Source organism: Dama dama, chromosome 33, assembly GCF_033118175.1.
Source record: "Dama dama isolate Ldn47 chromosome 33, ASM3311817v1, whole genome shotgun sequence".
Lineage (NCBI taxonomy): Eukaryota > Metazoa > Chordata > Mammalia > Artiodactyla > Cervidae > Dama > Dama dama.
In genome coordinates this window covers 21,653,902-21,674,644 of record NC_083713.1, presented here as the reverse complement: position 1 = coordinate 21,674,644, position 20,743 = coordinate 21,653,902, and the positions used below count along the sequence as shown (strand labels likewise).

At 43.6% G+C, this 20,743-nt stretch overlaps 1 protein-coding gene across 1 annotated transcript in view; it reads right to left on the bottom strand.

The window, feature by feature from the left end:
- Positions 1–9,322: 9,322 nt before the first annotated feature.
- TTN (titin) overlaps positions 9,323–20,743 on the bottom strand; it is a 275,821-nt gene continuing 264,400 nt past the window's right edge. The window contains exons 324-331 of the mRNA XM_061135156.1: positions 20,383–20,688; positions 19,388–19,981; positions 13,599–19,267; positions 13,298–13,454; positions 11,885–12,576; positions 11,635–11,788; positions 10,814–11,116; positions 9,323–10,674 (exon numbers count right to left, since the gene is read on the bottom strand). Of these exons, the coding sequence (XP_060991139.1) occupies positions 10,376–10,674; positions 10,814–11,116; positions 11,635–11,788; positions 11,885–12,576; positions 13,298–13,454; positions 13,599–19,267; positions 19,388–19,981; positions 20,383–20,688 (8,174 nt within the window). The 3' untranslated portion in view covers positions 9,323–10,375. The remainder of the gene's footprint in view (positions 10,675–10,813; positions 11,117–11,634; positions 11,789–11,884; positions 12,577–13,297; positions 13,455–13,598; positions 19,268–19,387; positions 19,982–20,382; positions 20,689–20,743) is intronic.

Below are 20,743 nucleotides of genomic sequence, written 5' to 3'. Positions count from 1 at the left end.
CCAGAATCACATCTTTATGTTTTATAGGGGAATTTCTAGTAGTTAACATTCCTCTTTTTTCCAAATGGTAGTATGAGCATGTAGCATGTGGAACCCATAGTTAGAGTCAGTAGAAGCATTTAATTTCTTATCCTTCACTAACTGCAAAGCTCCCATTAATGAATTAGTTCCACCTCTGTGCTGATGTCTGGGTTGGTGGGGCCTTGGCTTCTGTGACTTGATCTAGACTAGCAATGGCATGCCGCACCTTTCAGGTTCCCATTTCTATAAAACTGCTCCCATCAGTAAACCATTTGACCTCAGGGCTTTGAAGAGATTCATCTAGAAGATCAGATCTGCTGGAGTAAGTTTGTTCTATGGTGTTTATACAATGATGCAGTAAGTCCCCACTCTCAACTACTGGCAGCAGAGTTGCTGGGTCCAGGGTTTGGCACACGTATAAGATAATGTCGAGGGTCTTGTTAGGAGGGCCTGATATCTCGTTAACCTTCCTCCAGTTAACCAATGATGATCTTTGACTTCCAGCACTGACTGTACCTGATAAAGGGTTAGCACATCTAGGTGTTGTCCCAGGGTAAGCTTGGAAGCCTCATTAACCAGCAAGGCTATGGCTGCTATTGCCAGCAGGCAGTTTGGTCATTCCAGGGCCACTGTGTCCAGTTGTTTTGAAAAATAAGCCACTGGTCTCTGATGTGGTCCCAGCTTTTGGGTCAGGGCTCATAGTACTATCCCCAATCTCTCGTGAATGTGTAGGGTAAAGGGCTTGTCCAAAGTTGGAAGTCTCAGTGCTGATGCTCTGCTCACCGCAGTCTTTAGAGTCACTGATGGTTGCTATTTCAATGAAGGGATTCCCTTTCTTCTTCCTTTACAGCCTCAGAGAGGGGTTTGGCTTTAAGGCCATCATTTGGAATGCAGATATGACAGAATCCGGTCATCCTGAGAAAGCCTTGGTGTTGCCTCTTTGTGGTTGGAGATCGTAATCACCAGTTGCTCTTTTCTGACCTGTGGCCCCAGAGGTCAAAACAGATCCTAAATATTGAACCCATTGCTATGATATTTGAGCCTTGGTTGATAAGATATATTACTTTTTTACCAGAAAATTTAAGACCTTAACAGTATTTTGATCTGAATCTTGTTTGGTTTCAGTACTTATCAATCAATCATCAACATATTGTAGCAGAGTTCCCTTTTCAAGGATCACATCCCTTGCTAATGCATTTCCAAAAATAATGGGGGCTGTCCTGAGCACCCTGTGGAAGCACTGTCCATGTATATTGGGTAACCTCCAGGGTGTCAGGGTCCCTCCATAAAAAAACAAAAAGATATTGGGAGTATGGATGGAGGGGAATACAGAAAAATGCGTCTTTGAGGTACCAAACAGAGAAATACTGAGCGCTCCCCAGCATGTGGGTGACAAGGTGTGTGGGTTTGGCATCGTGGGTGAATAGGGATGACTGCCTGCTTCACTGCTCCAAGCCTTACACAAACTGACAATGCTCACCATTAGGCTTCTGAACGGGGAGGATCAGGGTGTTGCAAGGGGATTGGCAGGGCCTGATGAGTCTGCATTTTAGAAATTTGGTGACCAGTGGCTGGATTCCTCTCAGGCTTCTTACTTCCAAGGATATTCTCTCTGGATGTTCCCTCCCAGGCCTTACTCTTATTTCTGTAGAGGGGAACATGTTTTGCCCTGCTTGGCACTGAAGTATCTTAAACTGCCGTTACCTACTTGCTCTCTAATTTTTTGGAGGATGTCGTAGGAAATATTTTGATGACCAGGAGGTGGGTCATCTGGGGCTGCCAACAGATGCATTCTCTGTTTGAATTCTCTGCCTCTTTGGACTTCACCCTGTCCTAAGAATATACTAGCTCCTAACTTATTTAGCAAATCTCTCCCAAGGAAGGCATTCTGGCATATGCAAAAAGCAGTGAGTAATATTAATGGACCCAACTTCATAGGCAAGGGGAGACATAAATTGCAAAGAACTGGGGCCAGTCAAGTTGCCCCTGGGGCATCCCATAGGAGGGCACTCAGGACGTTCCCATTCCAATGACCTCCTTCTGATAAAAGGTACCCTGATCCAGGCCCAGGAAGCTTCTTGGCAGCCTGTCCAACCTTCTCAGCCCCCTGGGATCCCCTCAAGGTGGTGGATGAGTCAGAGCAGCCAAAAGCTCTGTTTTCTTTATTAGCCTCTTATCCTTATTGGTCTTCTCTGTTAAGTCTTGGTTGTTACAGACCTTGAAGACCTCCTTTATCAAGGTTGACAATGAGGCTTGGGGCCCAGCCTTGAGCGTTCGTATTTTTCTCCTGAGTTGTTGTTGCTGTTCAATCGCTTGGTCGTGTCTGAATCTTTGCACCCCGTGGACTGCAGCACACCAGGCCTCCCTGTCCATCACCAGCTCCCAGAGTTTACTCAAACTCATGTCCATTGAGTCAGTGGTGCCATCCAACCATCTCATCCTCTGTCATCCCCTCCCCCTCATGCCTTCAATCATTCCCAGCATCAGGGTCTTTTCCAATGAGTCGGCCCTTCCAATCAGGTGGCCAAAGTATTGGAGCTTCAGCTTCAGTCCTTCCAATGAATATTCAGGATTGGTTTCCTTTAGGACTGACTGGTTTGGTCTCCTTGCTGTCTGAGGGACTCTCAAGAGTCTTCTCCAACACCACAGTTCAAAAGCATCAATTTTTTGGCACTCAGCCTTCTTTATGGTCCAGCTCTCACATCCATACATGACCACTGGATAAACCGTAGCTTTGACTGGACGGACCTTTGTCAGCAAAGTAATATCTCTGCTTTTTCAGTTTGTCATAACTTTTCTTCCAAGGAGCAAGCATCTTTTAATTTCATGGCTGCAGTCACCATCTGCAGTGATTTTGGAGCCCAAGAAAATAAAGCCTGTCATTGTTTCTGTTTTTTCCCCATCTATTTGCCATGAAGTAATGGGACCAGATGCCATGATCTTTATTTTTTGAATGTTGAGTTTTAAGCCAGCTTTTTCACTCTCCTCTTTCACTTTCATCAAGAGGCTCTTTAGTTCCTCTTTACTTTCTGCCATAAGGGTGGTGTCCTCTGCATATCTGAGGTTATTGATATTTCTCCCGGCAATCTTGATTCCAGCTTGTGCTTCATCCAGCCCAGCATTTCTCATGATGTACTCTGCATATAAGTTAAATAAGCAGAGTGACAAAATACAGCCTTGACGTACTCCTTTCCCAATTTGGAACCAGTCCTTTGTTCCATGTCCGGTTCTAACTGTTGCTTCTTGACCTGCATACAGCTTTCTCAAGAGGCAGGTCAGGTGGTCTGGTATTCCCATCTCTGTCAGAATTTTCCATAGTTTGTTATGATCCACACAGTCAAAGGCTTTAGCGTAGTCAATAAAGCAGAAGTAGATGTTTTTCTGGAATTCTCTTGATTTTTCTATGTCCCAATGAATGTTGGCAATTTGATCGCTGGTTCCTCTCCCTTTCCTAACTCCAGCTTATACATCAGCAAGTTCTCAGTTCACATACTGTTGAAACTTGGCCTGGAGAATTTTGAACATTACTTTGCTAGTCGTGTGAAATGATTGCAATTGTGCAGTAGTTTGAACATTTCTTTGGCATTGTCTTTCTTTGGAATTGAATGAAAACTGACCTTTTGATTGAATGAAAACTCAGCCACTGCGGAGTTTTCCAAATTTGTTGGCGTATTGAGTGTAGCACTTTCACAGCATCATCTTTTAGGCTTTGAAAGAGCTCAGCTGGAATTCCGTCACATCCGCTAGCTTTGCTAGTGGTGATGCTTCCTAAGATCCACTTACCTTTGTGCTCCAGGATGTCTGGCTCTAGGTGAGTGATCACACCATTGTGGTTATCTGGGTGGTTAAGAATCTTATTTGTATAGTTCCTTGTGTATTCTTGCCACTTCTTAATATCTTCTGCTTCTGTTAGGTCCATACCGTTTCTGTCCTTTATTGTGCCCATCTTTGCATGAAATGTTCCCTTGGTATCTCTAATATTCTTTAAGAGATCTCTAGTCTCAAAAAAAAAAAAAAAAAAAAAAAGATCTCTAGTCTTTCCCATTCTATTGTTTTCCTCTATTTTTTTGCATTGTTCACTTAGAAAGGCTTTCTAATCTCTCTTTGCTATTCTTTGGAACTCTGCATTCAGATGGATATATCTTTCCTTTTCTCCCTTGCCTTTCGTGTCTCTTTTCTCAGCTATTTGTAAGGACTCCGTAGACAAACCATTTGATAAGAGGCATGGTCAGTAGTGATCTCCCTTCTGTGGACTGAGGGTGTGTATTCATGTACTAGCTGGCTCAGGAAGACGGTGGCTTTCCATCTTTCTTCTCTGTAACCTCTTAGAACCTAGTTTACAGACTTTACCATACATACATGTATGCATGCATACATACATACTTAGAACCTAGTTTACAGACTTTACCATACATACTTACATACATACATGCATGCATGCATACATACATACTTAGAACCTAGTTTACAGACTTTACCATACACTTTTTCATTCCTTCTGATAGACAAGTAACATGTCTTCTCCTAGCCTGGCCTACATGATCTTCATAGTCCCAGCGTGGGTCATGTTCTGGGACTGCATCCTCACTCCCCTGATAAATTTGCTGATGTGGGTTGGAGGCCAGTAGGCCATCTGCATGTTCCCTGGCGTTTCTCAGTATATGCTCAGGTTGCAGCAGTGGGCCCGGATAACCATGATGTCCTGCCAGGTGAGAGTATGTCAACCCCAGCCTGACAAATTTGTTCCTAAACTTGTCAGGGTTCTCTGAGAACCTGCCAAATCTCTGCTTACAGATTCCCAAGTCTCCCACTGAGAAGGGGACGCACATTCTAGCTACTTCCTGAAGGGGGTAAAGGCTTTGTGGGACAAAAGTGGGGGTTAACTTTGAACCTGATCAGAGCTCCAATCCAAATGGGGGCACTGATTTGGGGGTTTCTGATTTGACAGGGTGGTAAGGTGGGAGTCCAGGAGTTGAAGGAGATAGTGAAGGGGAAGAAAAAGGAGCTTAAGAAGGAGGCTCAGCATGCCAATGACTAATTAAAAGAGACTGGAAGGGGGGATCTGTGAGAAGGTCTGCCTCCCTATCTTTGGGAACAACATAGGCATAGAGGCTCCACACACATGATAAAAATCCCTCAGGCCTGAGTCTCGATAAAGTATAAAGGTCTGCACACATGGGATCTTTCTCCATTTTGGGGACTGCTTACAAAATAGATCCAGTAGTAAAATGGTGTTAAAGTTAAGAGATCAACTGATCATTGGAGCTGGGTAATGGATACATAGGAGTTCATTATATGATTCTTTTAAAAAGATTTTTATTTGTTTCTGTTGAAGTATAGTTGATTTGTAGCATGCATTGATTTCTGCAGTGCAGCATGGTGGTTCAGTTGTATGTGTATATATATTCTTTTTTGTATTCTTTTCCACTGTTGTTTTTCACAGAATATGGAGTGTGGCTCCTTGGGCTGCATAATGGGGCCTTGTTGTCTATCCATTCTCATTATACTATTCTGTTTATTTGTATACCTTTGAACTTTTCCATGACAAAAGTGCTTTCCTTAAAAAAGCAAGCTGTGAGAGATGTACAGTGGGGTATCATTTATATCAAGCTTGAAAACATAAACAGAAAAATAGACTGTTTATAGATTTATACTTTTGTGGTAAATGCTTAAAAAAAATAAAACACATGGAAATCATAACAGCTAATTTGACCTTAGTGGTTACTATTAGATGGCAAGAAAAGAAGGATTCAAAAGCCTTTATAATATTCTGTGTATTTATTGGGGCTTCCCAGGTGGTTCAGTGGTAAAGAATCTGCCTGCAATGTAGCAGACACAGGTTTGATCCCTGTATTTTGGGAAGCTACCCTGGAGAATGAAATGACAAACTATTTCAGTATCCTTGCCTGGGAAATCCCATGGACAGAGGAGCCTGGCAGGCTACAGTCCATGGGGTCTGAGTGACTCAACAACAACATTTTCATTAAGTTATTCTCTGTTTAAAAAAAACCAGGACAACACAGTTAAGGGATCCATTCTGTGACCACTTCTCCTGGTCACCCAGTGCATATCGGCACCAGGCTGCACTGTAAAAGAAAATCAGTTTATTTCTTTTTAAACTGTGTTATTGAAACTGTCTCCAGTTGCTAAGAATGCAGAAATACCCTGGGCATTTGTCATATTTACACTAATATGAAATGTACTCTGGCGAGTTTCTATTTCTGAGAATGTATATATGTGCTTAGTTTCCTTTAAGCCAATTAAATACAGCTCATTTACAAGTTACTTTTTACTTACAGACAGAACCAGAGATCCACTAGCTTTCCCGTCAGAGTTTAAAAGTCCTCTTTTTTTTTTCCCCTCCATCTGGGGGACCATAGGTAGATCAGATAGTTCCTAGAGCCAGGCAGAACAGTTAACATTGGAGGCAGGGGGGAGAAAGGCAAGCTACTTTTCTTTTCCCCCTGGTGGTGGTCTTTAAAGTCCTACTAAGCAACCCGGGCCTTGAGTCTCAGGCCCTGTGGGATGTTTTTGCACTTCAAGGCTTAAGTGCTCCACCAGGTCCACAACGTTGGCAGAGGCTTGCAGGATCAGTTGGACAGACAAAAATACATAAAACAAAGGTCCTTTTAAAAACACGTACAATGACAGAAACTGAAAGACACAAAGAGTCTTCCGGATTAAGGGCATAGGAGTTGTAGGGCTGAGGACCAAGGGAGAGGTAGAGGGCGGAGGGACAGAAAAAACTGAAAAAGAAAGAGATTGCCGTTCAACCTGCCCTTGGCAGGTGTCTATTCAGGCACCAACCCACTTGCTTCCAGAAAGGGCCGGTGATGGAGGGAGCACCCTGTCCACTGCCCACCGGAGTGATCAAGCCTGGAAACTAGCCAGTTGTGCATCATTTCTGGGTCCCCAACCCACAGATGGGACTTCTACCCATGCGTCCACCAGTATATAGAAATCTGCCACTTCAGCCTGTTCCCAGTGGGACATCTCTTGGCAGCAGGGAAATAAAGGTGAGAATATTGTGAGGCCCTCAGACATCCAGCCACTACATATTAGGTTTGAATCTCTTTCACTCTTGTAAATCTCCGGTCAAGGAGAGCCTACTGGACCAAGGTCTGTCTGCATGGTGTGAGGCAGGCCTCTCCCACCTGTTTGTCACTGGTCAAGGGAAGCTGTTGCTGGCCAGAGGGTCTCACAAGCCGAGGGGAGTGATGCAGCAGCTGCCCGATGTCCACTCTCTGGGAAGGATGGGGCAGAAGTAAGAGGACAGAGAGGGGAGACGTAGAGAGATTTCAGGAGAGGGAAAGGGACAAAGGTGGGGGGGAGAGTGTTGCCTCAATGAGGGTTCTGAGACCGCCAGGGGCCAGGAGGGCAGACTTATCACATGTGGTGATACTGAAACGAGGTCCAGGCGAGCACTCGTCACCCATGGGAAGCTGCGATCGGTGGTCCCTGGCGGTGCCCAGGTCCTCTCCTGGGACGGGGACAACTGTTCCTTCATTGTGTCCCCAAAAAGTATGTTACTGACCAGAGTTTGTGGCCTCCTTAGTCAACAGAAATTGGTAAGAGGCTAGACAAGAAATTCCAGCAAGGCTTTACTGGGGCCCCTGCTGCAACAGGAAGGAGCAGAAACAAGTGACAGTTTCCCTTGCTTCCTGGAGGGGAGCCCTGGTTCCCAGCTCACCCGAGCTGGTTCCTTATACGGGGTGAGGGTAGCGGTGGGTCCAGGGGTGGCTTAGGTGGTCTGCCCACCTACCTGATGGTGCTATGTGGGTTTAGTCTTTTCTGTATCTTGTTCATAATTTGCCCCCACTGCACATGCATGCAGTTATTTTCAGTCCTTGGTAGTTTCTCTGTATTTTGTTGCTTGAGGAGACATTTGTCCAGGTGCGGGCACTATGGCAAAGAGTCCCAGGTCCCAGCCTGTCTCAAGAATAGGTATTAAGTTGTTTGATGGTGTCGTGGGTGCTGTAAGTACAGCCCAGATCCAGGTTATGTGTATCCGCCCCGGTTTCGTGAGCACTGGCTGTTGAGCTGCCCTAGTCTGCAGAGAGCCATTCTGGCCAAGGGGTGCTCCTCACCCCGAAGGTTATTTCCCTCACCCGTCCCCACCCCCACAAGCTCACGCCTGTAGCCACTGATGAGGGGATGCAGATGGTCTGCGTCCCTGCTCCCAGGTGGAACCAACTGTGGTACTTATGGGATGGTGCTGAAGCTCCTGCCGAGACCACATTCTTGCTTAGCTTTCTTCCCCTGCTGTGCTCCCCTCACTTCCTTCTTTCTGAGAGCAGTCCCTCAAACAACTAGAGTCTGCTTTTAGGGAATCTGACTTAAAGAATTTGTTGTAGTTGTTTCTGTCTAGTTGCTAAGTTGTGTCTGACTCTTGTGACCCCATGGACTGTATGTAGCCCACCAGGCTCCTCTGTCCATGGGATTTCCCAGGTAAGAATACTGGAGCAGGTTGCCATTCCCTTGTCCAGGGTATCTTCCTGACCCAGGGATTGAACCCGAGTCTCCTGAATTGGCAGGCAAATTCTTTTTACCGCTGAGCCACCAAGGAAGCCTTAAGAAAGAATATTTGCTGAGTAAACTAATGCAGACCCAAGATCTTCTTTGGGGAGTAGGAATTGACTGTGCCTTTTCTTCAGCTGTGGCTGCTTATATTTACATTTAGGGGGTAATAATTTAGGCAAAGAATCAACTTTATAGGTTTACAATTAGGATTATCTAATTGAGAGGATAAATACAGATTTTTCTGGTGCTAGGTATTTTATTATTAAGTATAGATCAGTCGTTTTGAAAAGCATGGTAGGACTGTATGGTTTAAAACGAGTTCTTTAAAAAAAAAAAGTTCTTTAGCTTTGAAGACTGATTTGGTTCTGTCTCAGTTTGGAGCTACAATAGTCAGTATGGATTCAGTTGCACAATTGGTCATTTTCCCTGAAGTGGTCATTTTCTCTTCTATATGTTTCTTAAAGGACAGGGTCTATCTCATCTTGCTCATCTTTGCACAAAATATTGTGAATTTTTGATGTTCCCATACCTTTGGATTTAGTTGAATCAGTCCCTATAAAATTATTTTTCTTGATAATATGTTTAGAAGATTTCTTATTTGGGGGGATTTTTGTTAACTTCTGGGGATAAATTTATCCATGAGAATCATATCTGTGCTTTTAAAAAATTGTTGAGTACATTCAACATGATAATTTAAATATTTGCTGTAGAGAACTTGAGTTGCTTTTTCTTCTCTATGATCATTTCTGTGATTTTCAAAGGCACATACCTCCCCAACCGCAGAATTTCACAGAAAACAACCAGTCACACATTTTGAGGTGCAGATAGCTTGCTTTATTTTGTTGTTACTATCTCAAGGAGGTCCAACAATTATAACTAACAATTGAATTTAAACTTGCATGAAAAGAACTACATCAAATTGATATTTTGGGCAGTTAGTAATATTTTGTTGTTTTTAAATTTAACGACAGCTTTATTTTGTTCTTTATTTTTTGCTGTGGCTCATTGCTTAGTTGCCCCAGTTTCTGGTTTAATTTAAATTTAGAACTACCACACGAAGGCATTTGCTGCACCCCTGAACCTCCAAGAGTTGACACTGCTCTGGCATAGGAACGCATGAATAACTTGGTTAACTGAGGGGATGGCCAGGAGATGTTACTTTTCCAAGCTACCCAGGCACTCTCTATGGTCAGAGACAGTGTGAAATGAGCGAACAAAGTGTTGGCCGTTACACTTTGCTCTGGTAATATTTAAGTCATGATAATTTTGAGTGTGACATCATCAGAGAAAATGTAAGACGTTAAAGTGTTGCTTACAGGAGGGTAAATGCAAACATCACCAATGCCTTACATTTCTGATTCCATAAGTATCAGTGCACGTATCAGGTGATGTGCACAGCATTGTTTCGGTGGATAGGACATCTTCAATGGGGAATTCCTCGACCCACTGAGGCATACTTAGACATCAACATTATGTTGAGGCACAAAGATTGATTAAGTGTTGAGCAGGGTATTCGTTCCATAAGAAACTTTCTCCTGCCAACCGTTAGTTTCATTAGTTACAGTGTAAAATGTCATAAAATAAATGGTACAAAACTTTATAACCGTTAATTCGGCTATATACAGTATGTACATGTCACTAGAAAATGTGTAATCTTCTTAGGTCAACAATTATGAAAAGATTGAAATGTATTATTTTTGAACTTCGACTCATTTAGGTTGATACAAAACTACTCTTTTTAAGTATTTACAGATCAGAAAGATAGAAAGATTAGTCCATGTGGATCAGTTGGGAAAGGTTAAGAATGAGTCTGAGTGTGAGAGCACAGGCTCTCTTAAATGGATCGAATATTTATATTCACAGTAGCAGAGTCAGATCCAAATTCATTCCCTAAACTCAGGGTATAAAGTCCACCATCTTGTTTCCGTACGTCCATGATGATCAGAGTCGTCAGGTCATCTGTGTTTTCAATATGGAATCGCCCCTGCTGTTCTTGATCGTGAATGGTTCTTCCACCATGAGACCATGATATTTCCGGGGTAGGCTCACCAGTAAAAGCGCAGGCTACTGTTAAAACTTTTCCTTCATCAATGCTGATGTCAGAGGGAAGAGCTTCAATTTTAGGTGGAATTCCTTTATGGAACAACAACAACAAACTTTTAGAATCACTGAAAAAAAAAAATAACAACTTGCATTCTACTGAATTGTGTGTGCTAAAGATTCTACCATGCTACTAGGCTTGTCTACCTCTACCAATAATTTGATTGCTCACCTCTTAGGCCTGCTTTAAGCATTCTACTAGTTGAACTTTCCAGTTGTGTCATACTAGATTTTCCCATAAAACTGCTGGAACTCATTCCTACAAAGGACTCTTGCATGGAGGACATGCTTTGGGCAGACATGCTTGCAAATTTCATTTCAGTCATGCTGCTAGCACTGCTGCTGCTGAAACTGCTGAAGGAGGCCTCCTGCTTAGAGGCAGACATTTGGACTGACTGAGACGAGAAGCTTCCTTGCAAGCTCGTGTCACCACTTGTCCTCAATACTACCTCTCTGGGAGGTTCTTCAACTAGAGCTGTGGAGCATAGCAGATACACAGTGAACATCAATGACATCTGGTTAATTTGTGACATCTGACATCGACTTGCAGAAACTTAGACACGCACACACAGAAACATAACCCAAACAATTTGCTGTGAAAGCATAAGCAAATACATACATACAGTTGTCAAGAGCTAGCCCAGTGTCTCCCAGAAACGAATCCTTATATTTCTATTATTACATTTCATGCAGGTGCTAGAATCACTAGGAAAAAAATTGGTCAGTCATATAGAAAATAATTTTTATATTGTGCATTCTGAAAATACATGTAACAGGACAGCTAGTAGCTTTGGAAAGTTAACTTATCCATATTTCTATCTAGCTGTAAAGAAACACTGACTTAAGAATGAGTTCACACAGGAAGCCTGTGTCTCTTACACATGGTATTTAAAGAGGCTCCTGAGAGTTTGCTGTGCTCAGAAAGACAAAAACAAAAAACAAAACCATACAATGGCCTTAAGCAAGTGAGGAAAGTGGTAAAGATTTACTTACGAAGGACTGTTAAGGAAGCAGTAGCTGAACACTGGCCACGGAAATTTTTGGCCTTAATTGTATACTTCCCACTGTCACTTACTGATGCGTTTCGGATTTCAAGAGAATATACATTTCTGGAGCGACTTACACTGATATTTGAAGAAATAGAAATCTAAAAAGAAGAGAAAAAAAAAGTGTTTCCTTGAGCTCTTCAGGAGTAAAGTATTGAAAGTTCTCTTTAGTAAATAACATTCATAATTAAACTTACTGGCAGGTTGTTTTTAAACCATTCGATTTCAGGCGATGGCTCACCACTGATTTCACAAGAGAAGAGAACGTTTTGTCCTTCATTAACATTTTGAGATCTGGGCTGTGAGATGAAGGCTGGAGCATCTGAGAGTTCTTTGCTTAGGGTCAGATCATACTGACACTTAACGATGCCTTGGCTGGTTTTGCCGATGCAGGTGAGGATCCCTTCATCTTTGTGACCAGCCTGCTTGATGGTCAGGGTCTGGTCGCTGCCTGAGATGCCGTACCTATACTCATCAGAATTGCTGAGCTCCACCCCATTCAGTACCCATTTCACATCAGTGGCACCAGCAATGTTGGCTTTCAAAGTCACTTTCTGACCATCAGTTATACTCATCTGAGTAGAAAATGCTTTGATCTCAGCATGAGTTCGGATTTCTTCCGATGCCTGTGATGTTTTAGTGATTTCCTCATGGACAACAGATTTTTCCAGGGAGGTGGCTTCTGATTTCTTGACTTTTTCGGAAATCAGAACTGTTGAAGCTTCTTCCTTGAGAGCTAGCTTTTCATGAGATTTTACCTCTGACGTCTTGATTTCTTCAGAAATGAGGGCTTTCTTGGAAATTTCCTCTTGGACAGATGCTTTCTTCTGGGACGTAATTTCGGAGGTCTTTTGTGCAGATACTTTCTGTATCTCAGTGTCTTTTACAACTGAAAAAGAAAGTTCCGTAAAGCAAATTGAATGGAAAAGAGGTCCTACCCTTTTGTCTTGTGGATTCTGCAAGTAATACACAAAGAAAAAATACTGACTTATGCATGCAGTGTAGGTAATACTTGATTCTTTCTCAGCCCCAATCTTAGAAAGTTGTCATGCATGACTTTCGAGATCAGTGTAATGATTATTTAAACTAAACTAAATTGAAGAATGAATTCTGTGGCTTAGGGGGAAGAAAGTTTTGAAAGGATAAGGATCTAGGAGATGGATGGATTTAGGAGATTTTGATTAATTAAAACAATTATGTTTTAGAAGATTCAGATGAAGGCAAACTCATTTTAATTGGGAAAACTGATACAGCTCTTTCATTAACTTTCCACTGCTTTGGAAAATTAGCAAGAGCGAAGTTTTAGGGAAGAAGTACTATTTGGTATATTCACCTGACCATTCTTAAATATTACAGGGAGCAGGAATCTTACATAATATCTGGGACTCTTATATATAAAACACTACATACAATTACACACTTAATAAATACAAATTATATCCTAACTTCAAATATGTGTATTTGTACATTTGTGTACAGATGGTATTCTATAACTTGGTAAAACAGTTTTTATTTTAATACTTTGTGTGTGTGTGTAACCAAGCATGTTTAGAAATGTCTCCTTAATATAGTTTTCTGAAAATTGTTGGTAAGAATAAAAGCCAACTTACCTTTTATTGTTAATTTGCAGCTAGAGGACACAGATCCAGCTGAGTTTGTTATTGTACAAGTATAAAGTCCACTGTCAGAAGTATCAGTCTTATGAATTTCTAGGAAGAATGCTCCTTTGTCTTCAGAGAGTTTGTATTTACCTCCTTGTGTTATAGCCTGTGGAATGCAAGTGATTTGAATTTTAAAAAGTGATTTACTTTTAAACTTTCTTTGGGAGTTGGGAAAAAGGGAAGAGGGTTAATTTTTTTTTTTTTTTTTTTTTTTTTTTTTAGAAAATAAGGTCATTTAAGAAGCAGTTACCTTTCCATCCTTTGTCCAAATGACAGTTGGCTGGGGTTCTCCAGTAACTTTAACTGCAAATTTAGCAACACCATCTGAAGAAACAGTGGTATCCTGCAGACCAGTAACAATTACTGGTTTTGTGGAAACTGGCGCAGGAGCTTTGGGTTCAGTTTTCTTGGTTTCTGTTGGTTCAGCAGTTTTTGGAGCTGCTTTCTTGGTTTCTGTTGGCTCAGCAGTTTTCTGAGCTGCTTTCTTGGTTTCTGATAGGCTTGACACCTGCTCATGGATACTCTTAAAGGCTTGTCCCACAAATTGGAAGTTAGTTTTGGAAGTTCCACCTTCACCAGAAACCTCACAAACGTATTCTCCACGATCAGATTCGGTGAGGTTGAGGATTTTGAGTTCATAGGTACCATCTGCAGAATAATGAAACTGGAAATGCCCGTTTTCCTTCAGTTTCCTGCCATCTTTGTACCAGGTGACCTCTTTTGCACATAATGCACTACTTTCAACCACACAGGTCAGCTTGGCTATGTCTTTAGAAGCTTCTGCCTTCAAGGACTGAATTATCTTAGGTGGGGCAGCGACTGGCAACTGCTGAACCTTCTCTGTTGGTGTGGGTTTTGTCTCTGTGGGCGGTACAGCTTTGGGGTGAGGAGTGACTGGTTCTGGGGATTTCACTCGTTTTGGAGACTTGGCTCCTTCTGGGGATTTTACCCGAGGCTCCGGGGATTTGACTCTCGGTGGTGATGTCACAGCCTTTTCAGTAACCCTGGCCTTCTGAACGGTCAGAGTAAACTGCGCCTCTTGCCTCCCTTCGCTGTTCTCTACCACCACGGTGTAGTTGCCCTCATCTGAAGCCTGGACTGAAGAGATCTCAAAAGTTGACTTGTACTTTGAGGTGGTCACGTGGTGGCGGGCAGAAGTGCTTATGACTTGTCCCCCACGCAGCCAAGTCACAGTTGGTACCGGCTCACCATCTGTATCGCAAGAGAACCTTGCAGACTCACCTTCATAGACAGTTATGGACCTTGGCTTTGTGAGAATTCTTGCTGCCAAAGTCGTCTTGATCTTTCTGTGTGTGGATTTTTCTTCCAGCGACTTTTCTTCGATTGCAGCACTTTTCATTTCTGCAGACGCATGGTGTTCATAGGAGGAGAGACTTTCCCGGGTCTCCGTCATCAATGATTTCATTTCCCTGACGGAAGAGGAAGCTTCCATCTCAGATGTTTTCTTAAAGGATGAAACTGCATATGCCTCTGTTCTTGTCAGCTCAGGGAAGACAGATCGGGGAACCTGTTCGTCTCTGCGCTGAGAAGCATAGGTAGTGTAATCCCCTCCTGTGACATCCAGGGTCGCGTAGTCGGAAGCCTCACCTTTGTAGTTGGTGCACACAGCACGGTATGTTCCACTGTCATCAATATGACAGTCCAGAATTTCTAGGGTCAGGACCCCACTGGTGTTGGTGTAATGAATCTTACTGCTCTCTTGGAGTTCTACACCATTGTGGTACCATTTGACCTCAGCAGTTGGCTTTGACTGAACGTTTAAGATAAAACGTGTATTTTGGCCGCAGGGAACCCGGTGGGAACGCATCCTCAGTGTGATTCGAGGCGCGTGGTCCAGTGTAAAAGGCTGCTGACTCAAAACCTCATACTTCCTTTCTGATGTCTTCTGAGTCTTTAGAGCGGCTTTCATGGACTCATACCTGGAAAAGATATCAAATCTTGCCGACCTCTCAAATCTTGACAGTGATCGCTCACTAGACACAGGGCTGGGGGAACGTGGACGAGTCCTCTCTGGGGTAGGAGACCTTCTTTCTACGTCATCTTCCTCTTCTTCATCTTCGTATTCCTCAGCGGGCCGTGGCCGCGGCCGGATCAGCTCGGACACCGGCCTCATCAACTCGATGTAGGTGGGAGACAGTGAGCGTCGGCGTCTTAGCAGCCTGGACACCGAGGAGGACGTCTCTCTCTGCGCGTGTTTGGAGATCTCATATTCTTCCTCGATTTCGGTTATCTCCGTCACTTCTCTCTGGCGTCTTGATTTCTTTCTAGACTTCGCCTCCTGCGCCAGGTGGTCCAGCTCGCTCTTGTATTCCGAGAGGCGCTGGGTGGTGCTCACGGGCCGCAGCAGCTCATGGTCCTCCCTCTCGGCCATGATCCTCTGCCGCTGATGGGCCTGCCTGTGCGAGGCGCGGGCGTGCCGCTCCCGCAGCTCTGCGTAGCTCGTGCTGGTCTCTTCTCTGGTTGGGATGTGATAGGTTGAGTATCTGAAGTCTCTTCTTGCTTCCTCCACCTTGATGTGAGCTTGTGGGGAAGAATAACGCAGACTCGAAAGCTCAAACCGGGGAGGGCTCCGGCTCGGGGGTGAGGCCGAAAAACCCAGCTCCAGCTCTTCTTCAAGACGCAATCTCTCTTCCTCTGTTCTTTTCATTGCCAGGTAGTCGTCAATGGGCAGGAGTAATTCTTCGTCGGAGATGTCACCGAGAGAACGTCTCCTGGGTCTGTAATAGTAGTAGTAATCGGGAGAAGGTGTGCGCCGGCGGGCTGGTCTCACCATTTCAAGGTCATCTTGGGACAGTTTGGGAATCCGCCACTTAGGTCTGTATTGATCGGTGATGCGCGGGAGAGGCATCACGTAGAACTGCTCCCATCTTGAAAGGCGGATGCGCTTGGGCCTCTTCTGTACCACTCTGTCAATCTTCCCAGGCATTTCAAATTGATCCCGTATCTTCTTATACCACTTCATGTCAGACATGGGTACGAACTGCTTAATGTGTTGGTCTTCTTCTACGGTGGTCTGTTTGTACTTGCGTGGCTCCGGTACTTCATAAGGCATGCGGAGTTTCCTCTCCTCCTTCTTTTCTTCCGTCTCAAGTCGGTATTCCCCTTTCACAGTCTTGGTGCTGACGGCGGGTTTGTAGAGGATGGCAGCTTCTCTCAGTGCCTCCTGGGCGACCTGCGTCAGCGGCACAGCCTCAGTGCCAGAGAGGATTTCAGCCATTCTCAGGGTCTTGTCAATCCGCCTCTGAACATGTCGTTCGTGCTCCTCTTTTGTCTTGAATTCCTGTTTGACATACCTCAGGCGTTCTACTTGTAGGTGGGCCTGGCAGCTGGTGGATCCAGCTGTATTTGTGGCTGTGACCCTGTAATAACCGGTGTCTTCGGGCAAAGTATCCCTGATGTGAAGAGCATAATAATCCAAGCCTTCATGGATAATTTCAATGTTAGGACCAAGGGACAGCGGCCGACCATCTTTCTCCCATTTTAACGTTGGTGGGGGGATGCCAGACACTCTGATCTCAAAGCAGACACTTTGGCCTTCTTGGCATTCTGCGTTTGCCAGTAGCCGTTTGAACATGGGTCTGAGGGTCGTATCTGACGGAGGTGGGTGTGGGGTTACAGTCAGCTTTGCTTTGCAGCTGTCCTCACCGTATTTGTTCCTTGCCACAACGGTATATTCGGCGTCGTCATCCATAGTTACGCTGTTGATTGTTAATTGGTAAAGACCTTTGTCCGACTCAAATATGTACTTCCTGTCATCATCACCTGGTTTGATTTTCTGACCCGATTTGTACCACGTTACTCGAGGCTCGGGGTGGACAGTTATGGTTACACCAAACCGGACATTTTCACCCACATAAGCTGTCTTGTTATAGAGAGGCAGGGTGAATTCAGGTGGTCTTTCCAGGAGTCTCATGGTGTCTGTTCTGCGCTTAAGTTTCTTCACAGTTCTACGGCAATAATAGTCGTAAACTTCTCTCACACCTTTAACAAAGAGCTCTGCGTAAGAACTGTCTTCACCATAGTCATTGACTACTTTGCATCTGTAGGTACCATCATCGAATTTGGTGATGTCTTTGACATACATGGTGGCCACTCCATCTTCATAGGTGATTTCATATTTCTCACTGTTCTCCAGCTGTCTGACACCAAAGTACCAAGTCACCTGGGTCGACTGATCGTAATTTTCAATTCTGCATACATATTTGACATAGCCTCCTTCTTCTCCAACTGCATGCATTATCTGCCCAGAAACGGGGCCAATTTCAATGGATGCCACTTTAACTTTAGCGATGCTCACTCCCTTCTGAGATCGAATAGCACCACCACAGGAGATCCGGGCTGCAGACACAACCATGTTGAGGTCTTTCTTGACTAGGGTGTGGTAGTAACGTCGGTGTTTCAATGTCCTGATCACTTTAGTACTGACTCTTTCTATCTTCTGCTTCAGCCATGGATGCTGAAGGGCCTCAGATGCTGTCATGCGAGATTTTCTCTCTTTCACTAATAGCCGGTCAACAAAGTCCATGGCTTCAAGGCTGATCTCTTGGAATGCTTCTTCATCAAAGGTGTATTCAGCATTCATGATGTTCTCAATGATCTGCTGGTTAGTTTCAGCCAGGAATGGATTGATACCACTCAATAGCACGTACACCAGTGTTCCAAGAGACCACATGTCCGTGGCTGTGCTGACAACATCATGCTGGTGGACCTCAGGGGCATAGTATTCAGGGGCAGTGAACTGAAGCCTAAAGTTGTCCCCTGGCTTCAGCTGACGGGCTTGACCAAATTCTATGATTTTAATGATGGAGCTCCTCCTTGTTTGGTAAATGATGTTGTCTGGTCTAATGTCAAAGTGTCCAATATTATGACTGTGTAGGAACTCAAGTGCTTCACACACCTGGCGAACATAGCTTACGATTTCTCTCTCATTAAGTTCAAAAGCACTTGTGTTAATGCGCTCAAATATGTCAAGTCCTGATATGAACTCAAAGATCATAACTAATTCTTCCATGCTTTCAAATGATTCATGGAGGTATAACATGTTTCGGTGCCTAGCTATATTTAGAATGGAAATTTCTTTCTTTACCAAAACTTGATCAGTCCCTTTGACTTTCACAAATTTGGCCATGTATGTCTTCTTTGAGGATGTTTCAACACAACGGTGGACAATTCCAAACTGACCACGCCCAAGATCTTCAGCAATCATATATTTCTCATAAAGCTCCTTGGTTGAAGAGTGAGATGCTTTGGTCATGGAAACTTCCCTGGTTTCGTCTACCTCTTCATCATAGTTCATAGCCCTGGTCTTATCTTCTTTGGTTACTGTTGGTTCTGAAGGCTCAGAAGGTTTGCTGAGGCCAAATTTGTTCTCTGCTATTATACGGAACTGGTAACTTGTTTTTCCAAATAAGTTGATCACGGTATAACGTGTTTCTCGGGCCTGTCCTACCCGGATCCATCTTTCTGCAGTGGTTGCACACTTTTCAACAATGTAGTTGGTGACTTTGCTACCACCATCAGAAGCTGGCTCAGTCCACGTTAAGTTCACAGAATCTCGGGACACGTCACTAACTTTGACTCCTCTGGGTGGGTCGGGAACATCAGCCACATCCAGTTCAACTGTCTTCTGATCAATTCCAAATCTGTTTTTAGCACAGACCACATAGAAACCAGCATCTTTTCTCTCCACTCCATTGGGGAAAACAAGTGACGTGAAAGATCTTGTGACAATAACTTGGTAGTGGCCATTGTTGTCGATGAGATCTTGTCCTTTCTGCCAGGTGATCACTGGATCTGGTTTGCCGCTGAATGGGATCTTGATGCTGATTACCTCACCTCGGAGAGCGTGGACTGCTCCCATGCCTTCAAGGTTTTTAGGCAAGTGTATCTTGGCTGGAACTGTATCAGAACAAAAGAAGGAAGAATATAATTTAGCAACACCAAAAACTATTTAAGAGTGCCCCCCCATTAATAATATGTAATCTTGCACCAAAATGATGTCTACTGATGTGTTTTTACCTTCCACTTCCAAGGAGGCAGTGCCAGACACAGACCCTCCTTGGTTGGTAGCTCTGACTTGGTAAACAGTGGCATCATCATCTGTGACACTTGCAATGATGAGTTGGTGGTAGCCACCCTTAAACTCTTGAATCCTGTACTTTAATCCATCTGCGATGATTTCTTTGCCTTGTCTGTACCATTTCACAATTGGTTTCGGATGACCAGTCACTTTGCAGACCAAAGTAGCATTGCTCTGATATCTGACATTTAGATTTCTCAGTTCCTCTTTAAAGTGTGGTGCCTGAATTGGGACATCAGATTTGGGAGTGACAGGTTCTGATATTTCACTCCATTCGCTCTCCCCACCTAGGTTTTCACATTTCACACGGAACTCATATTCAAGACCTTCAATAAGGTTTTGCACTGAAAAGACGGTTTCTCGAATTTCATCTGTTGTCACAGCAATCCACTTGTTCTGCTTCTTCTCACGCTTCTCAAGGTAGTAATTTCTAATCTTTGCACCTCCATCGCTGGCAGGTGGCTTCCAGGCCACAACACAAGAATCTTTTGTGACAGCAGTAATAGTTGGTTTGCCAGGGGCACCTGGCTTTTCTGTTTAAAACAAAGAAAAAGCATTTGACTCATCAGGTGAAGTGAATAAGCTGAAAAAATGAAGTGAAATAATAAGCTTTATGAAGAGCTTATTTTTTTTTTTTTTAATAAAACGTGATGAACCCAAAGTTCTATTCATGATCGCTAATCCAGAAAAATGAAATTGGTTATTTTATGCTAAGAAACTTATCAAAACAGAAAGCTCCTTTTTAAAGAAGAAGGGGATAGGGTATACATGTGCCCTTTTAGATCAGCAAAACTCAAGTGACGTAAAAGACACTTGTACTTTAGCTGAATCTTTGCTGTCTCCTTTCAAAAATCATTTCTGTTAAAAAAAAAAAAAGTTCTACACACAGATGGAATTTTGCTATAGGAAGACTGTCTGTACAGGTTGTACTCACCAAATGGACTCTTAATGATCACAACTGAGGAGACTTCTAGAGGTTCACTGATGCCAAACGTGTTCTGAGCCGAAACTCGGAAGTAATACCCAGCATTTTCTGTGAGGTTCACAATTCTACAGGTTGTCACTGAGATGGCTGAAGACACCAATTGCCATTCAGCCCCTTCCTTGGCCTCACATTTCTCCACCACATAATTGGTGATCCAGGAGCCTCCATCATCTGCAGGTGGTTTCCAGCTGATCACTACAGAGTTCTTCAATAGAGCTTCAATCACAATTGGTCCTGTAGGTTTGTCTGGTTTATCTGTTGGGGGAAAATAAAATTGTAGTGGTCTCTATAGTGTACCTCCCAAGACCTT